At 44.1% G+C, this 6000-nt stretch overlaps 1 protein-coding gene across 2 annotated transcripts in view; it reads right to left on the reverse strand.

Annotated features, from left to right (window-relative positions):
- Positions 1-5666, reverse strand: part of SLC25A36 (solute carrier family 25 member 36) — a 31892-nt gene extending 26226 nt beyond the window's left edge. For both annotated transcript variants that reach the window (XM_065844180.2, XM_071812445.1), the window contains exon 1: positions 5527-5666. In XM_065844180.2, coding sequence (XP_065700252.1) covers positions 5527-5567 — 41 coding nt within the window. In that variant the 5' untranslated portion in view covers positions 5568-5666. The remainder of the gene's footprint in view (positions 1-5526) is intronic.
- Between the last annotated feature and the right edge of the window lie 334 nt (positions 5667-6000).

Consider the following 6000-nt stretch of genomic DNA (forward strand, 5'->3'; position numbering starts at 1 on the left):
GATGAGGGTCTCAGCTTCAGCCACTGGACTGTCTATAAATGCCCCAAAGCAGATTAATGCAGTGTCAGCTGACCTAGAATTGAAACTGTCAGTGCAATATTTTTCTTTATTCCTTCAAATAATTACATATTTTATACAAATAAGAGATGAGGCTGCATAGTGCTAGCCTCAGATTCACCTTTCACAGTATTTGTAACCACAGCCTCAAAGACTCAAAGATAAACCTTGACCCTGTTATCTTGGGTCTACGTTCATTCATGTATTTTACCAGCTGTTTCTCTTTCCTGTATGAAAATGAAAGTTCCATGCAAATACTAGCTGCCTAGAGAAACAGCAAGAAAACAGAGCTCAAAACTCTTAAAAGAAACAAAACTCAAGCCACTTGCAAATGAAACTCCTTCTAACCTCCCCACCTCTTCTTGCAAACTCAGGTCCCAAATCTCTCAGCAACTGCACAGAGCAACATTAGAACACTTTCACATCAACAGATAAAGTTGCAGGTTTGGATATTAAACTTACACTTTCCCTCTTTTCAAGTAATTAAGGGCTTTAGCAAGTACAGCTTTCAGGAACAGCAAGAATGTATCTCATTAATCCAGAATTTTCAGGCTTTTCCTGTTATACTGCTAAACCTGTATACTGCACAACTTCCCATCTTTGGTACTAACATGACTACTAGAAGTACTGGCAGCCAGAAACCCTTAACCCCCTTATTCACCAATTATGTTTCTTTGTTGAAACTCAGAACACAAGTTAAGCTAACATCCTTAAACTAAAAATAGTAATCAAACTTGCTACTTCTATTTAAGAGCATAAAAATAAAATTCCCCTGATGTGCTGACATATAGAAGCCTACAAGCAAAAACAGGAAAAACACAAGGGGAACAAGCATTACTGGGTTCCATTATCCAAAACAAACATGAACATGTACAGTGTAGCTTCTGTTAAGAACCAGGGTAAATAAATATTTATAAGGACATTTGTATTAAGTAAAAACAGCTGAACATATCCGTCATCTAAAACGAAACATGAGAAACACACCAGCTCCACAGTTTTTTCAAGTACCAACGGCAATTTTCATGCAATTTGGTAATCTCATGGAGCAAAACCCAAGCTACTCAGCACTTTAAACAAACACTGCCTTATTCCCCACAGCAGAGTCTCTGAACACAAAAATAACCTAAAGTTTGGACAGGAAGGTACTAACCCTCTCCTGTGCCTTACAACAGGAAGAACTTGGTTCTGAAAGACATCCAGGGTTATGCCAGGAATGTACTTTGGGGTAGAGGAGAGTCCAAGAGCTTGGCTACTCAGTTGTGGCTCAAGTGGCTATTTCTGAGGAGGAATAAAAAAGCCCTTATCACACTACCTGCTACATGATTAACTGATCTCTTCTTAAACAAGAAATGCCCCAAGGGTCTTTCACCTTTACTTCACACATTTCAACAGTGCCTGATCTTTCCAAATAATTCAAACACTTGTCTTAAATATACTTTCTGAGCCTCAACTATTTCAGCCATTGCAGGGATTTGCTAAGAACCTCTGTCAAAGACCGGTATAAATCACAGATCAATTTGAGACAGCTCCATAATCATGACAAATAGAGACTCTTCCCTATACTTCCTCACAAATTAAAAAAACTACCAACTTTCTTCAAAAAACACTGAGAGTAAAGAAAAAATTAAGAAGTAAATCAGAGTATCCAAACCTCAAACTCAGAAAAGCAGCTGCCCACACCCTAACACAAAACAGTCCCTCCTTTTGCTGGGGAGACAAAGCCCAGGCAAGTTCCCACACCCTGATGGAAGTCTGAATGATACAGAATTACTGTCATAAGCTTTCTGGAAATGAAGAATAAATCATTAAAACCTGGAAACTATTTTTGTAGCCTACATCTGAATTTTCATTCGATGTACCAATTATGATTGCAAGCAGATTATGTGCAAAACCTATTAATCTTCCCTATAAAACAAAACATTAAGGTCTTTATACTACTTTTCGGTTGGCTTATGTAGTCTAATAACTACATCTAACTATGTAATTTATATACTTGAACTAAAATGTTCATCTAAAGCCTACATTTCAATCACAAGACTTCATAACATAAAGATACAGAATGTTTAACTGATGATTATTCTTGGTTTGGAATAAAAACACCTGAGTTTTTACTCAGGTAACATGCTGTCTACAGCATGGAAACAGCTGCTATTTGACTAGGAGATGGAAAACCAGAAGATATGCGAAAAAAATCTAAACCAGAAGAGTTCTGACCAATGCAACTGAGTAGCTCAGAACAAAAATTATATATCAAGAGTTTCACCTGAAGCACAATTTTGTATCATGATCCAGCACTACAGGTGTCCAGCTAGCTCCTGCTGCCACAAGGACAAGATACTATGAACAAATGGAGGTGCAGTGACCACACAGTTTACAGAATCAGAACCTGACAATTAGGGGCATCATGAAAACATATGAGCTAAGTAGGTGATTTCAAAACTGTCACAGCATGGAACTGAGCACCAGGTACACTATTGATCCACTCAGATATGCTCCCCGCAATTACACTTCAGTATTGAATGCACAATGGCAGTTTTGAACATAGCCTAGAAAATTATGTTTAAGTGTCTTTAGGTGACAGCCAAGTTATTGCATGGAAACAAATGCTTACAAATTCTATCAGCTAAAACTGCTTTTCTTTAAGGAATGTGTTCCTAAAAGTTAGTAATCTTATTTTTTTATTAAAATTGAGTTCTTCATTTCTCTACCTTGCCCTCTTTCCTGGAAATGTGATGCTCTTCTCATGCTATGTATTTTCTACTTCTAAATGTGATTATTTTTATTCTTATGTATAGAACTTCAGATAATATTCTGTTTAAAAGAAGTCAAGAAGGTCATAGCAGGGGGAGTTGTCTAGACATGAAGTACTACTTCGTTGATGTATTGTCTAATAAATGAACTTAATCTGGTAAAATCATTTAGATGAGGTTTGTTTTCTAGGAAAAAAAATTACTAACAAAAAAAACCACAAACAAGACCACTTCAGTTCAATGATGGCGTTTGAAACTACATTAAAAGCCTTTCCAGAATGAGTACTAAATTACTTACTTTTAGACTTCAAATCAATATTTCCATCACAAAATACTGGTTGTATTTACAAGTAAACCTGTAGCTGTGAAACACAGACGATTCTTAAAAATGAAACTACTTAAGTAAAAACTATTTTAGAAAACAAAGCAAGTAGTAATTGCTGAGTAATTTTCTCATCATCACTGCCCCAGTGGCCAGTACTGCTAAAAGAGTATATTAAACCTGTTGGAAAGGGATAAGGATGTAAAGACGGGAAGAAATGAAACGCGTGGGGGAGACCTACTATAAATATGAAACTGACTCTCAACATAAACTTGTAATGGCCCACAAGTACTGCAGTTTGACAGCTCTTGTTGAATTGGTCATGCAACAAACCAGGCAGCTACAGAAAAATTCCAGGATGGCCCCGCCTACATTACTAAAACAGCAATGTCACCACAGCTATAGTTTCATTACAGAAAGCAGGAATTGAAGACTGAACTTATGTTAACACATTACAAAGGCCAAGAAATTGAGATAATCATGTTGTTTCTGTGCAGTCTCCAGCAAAACCTAAAGGAAAACAAAGCTCCCTTCCTTTATAAGTTTCACTGAAGACTAAACATCACTCAAGAGTTGCAGCCCACCATGCTCATAAATAAGTCGTGAGAAGACACCGAACAACCTTCTTACTGCTAAATGTGGCCAAATATACAGTTAGCCTTGCTGAGCTAAGATTACAGGAAATGTGTGGAAACATCATTTGGCCTTTTCCTTACAGTATAACCCTTGACCCAACTTGCCAGCAGCTAAATGTAGACCAGAGTTCTCTGCAAAGAATAGGAATGAAAGAGTTGAGCTGAGCAATCTTCATCCTGTCTTAAGTTTCAGGTTTATAAACCTGTCCCTACCATTATGCATTATTCTGCCTAGTAAACTCTCCTTTGCAGATCTAAGTTAAAGTGCTACAATAAGGCAATGCTCCTTCTACTGCTTTTCTGAACATTTACAAGGATGTGAATTCTGAAGGAAAAAAGTGCACACTACCACATCCTGGGCCCTTCGCTGCATAATCGCTTTCCTCTTAAAGACAAGTTCCAGAAAACAGGGGGGTGAAAACACACCCACAGAAGCACTGAATCAGGCATGTAACAGTGAAAGCCTGCAAAGTGGGCTGGAAGCAGAGAATGTGCTCATGTGTATCCAACTCACCCAGACCTGCCAGAGTAAACACCAAGTTCTTCTTCCTCCTCTATCACCCCAGTCCAGAGTCAATGAGTACAAATGGAAATCCGAGCTTCAAGCTTAGTCTTTGGATGAAAAGTATATTCTTAGTCTGTCACTTTTCCTATTCTGTACAGCCATGCTCACTACTCAAATACACTTTAATTATTAAGCCAAACAGGATTTCTCTTTTCAGATAGGTGCTGCTCCTGCTTTATCCCCAGAGACCACAGACTGTGCAACTGCAAACATCCCAAGCATTACAAAGCTTTAAAAAGATGCACAAAGACCTGGAAAAATGCAAGAGTCACATCAAAACCTAACCAAGGCTACAAGAGCCCCAGTTCTACTTCTAGCTGTATTCTTCCCTCTAATTATTCTGTCTTTGTGTGCAGAAAACTGCAGGATCATGTCAAACCCCACACCTACAAGCAGTACACAGCAGTGTTGAAATGCACTCAAGTAACACGGTGGCCCTTTGACACTGGCGGGCATGTTCGGGCAGCCTCTCCAACCCAGCAGGGGAGATCGTGCACCGAGACTTGTGTTCCTCCACGGAAACGTCTGATATGAGACAAACTCCTGGAAGGGCAATCAGAGGGAAGGGACAGTTTTAAAGGTAAACCTTCACCCGTTTCGCCCAAGGGCCCACGTATCACTCACGCTGCCCACGGCAAAACGCAACCCCCAGGGCCGGGCTCGGCAGGCGCCACACGGACACGGCGTGCCCAGGCTCCCGCCGAGGCCAGGGCCGCCCGTCCGGGCAGCCAGGGCTCCCTGCAGGGCTGGGTACAGAGGCTGCAACCGCAGGACAGGCCCCTCATCCCAGCAATGATCCCCCTCCCTCGTACCCCGTCCGGCACGGAGAAGAGGCGGCGACCCCTCGCAGCGCTTCGAGACCACCTGTGCAGCTCTCCCGCCGCAGCAGAGCCCCTGCGCCGCCACCGGGTGACCATTCCAGGCCGAGTTCCCAGCCAGGCCGCGGCGGGCAAGCTCAGAGGCGGGGCAGGATCCCCGCTGGAAATCACCGCAGAAGCCATTGCCAGGGTTACAGAGACAAGTGCGGAGAAAACTGCAGGGCTGCACCCACCACACATCGCCCCACTCCACTAAGGCGGCGGAGCCCGCGGGGAAGGAACACAGGCGGGTGGGCGGACGACCCCACACGGCCGCCCGCGCGGATGAGCCAGGGCGGGTACCGTGCCCGCTCCCCCGCCGGGCGACGACTGTACATACCCGCCTGCGAAAAGGTGCACCAGGGTGTCTCTCTGGCTCATCCTCGTCGACAGCACCCGGGTTGCCAGAGGAGCTCCCGGGCGCTTCCGCCCTGCGCACGGTTCCGCATAAATACGCAGCACGGCCGCGCGGCTTCCTGCGGGCGGGGCGGGGCGCGCGGCCTGGCTCCGCCCCCCACCCGGAGCCGCTGCGGCAACGACCGGGCGCGAGAGCCTCCGGCGTGAATATGTATGAGCCTTCCCCGGAGTAAACAGAGCTCGCTATTGGCTGGAGCTCCGTGACGTCACCGGAGCGCTCCGCCTCTTAAGCTGGGCTGGGAGCCCTTTATCGGCTGTTCTGAGGCGGGAGTTGCGCTGAGTGAAGCTGCTGGAGCGGGCTCGGCGTTGTGGTGTGTGAGGGGTGTTCCTGGGTCCCTGCTGTAAATATCTCCCTTCGGAGCCTTCCCTTCTTTTCCCTTGCTTCCTGGAGGGGACC

This window comes from Patagioenas fasciata, chromosome 9 (assembly GCF_037038585.1).
Source record: "Patagioenas fasciata isolate bPatFas1 chromosome 9, bPatFas1.hap1, whole genome shotgun sequence".
Lineage (NCBI taxonomy): Eukaryota > Metazoa > Chordata > Aves > Columbiformes > Columbidae > Patagioenas > Patagioenas fasciata.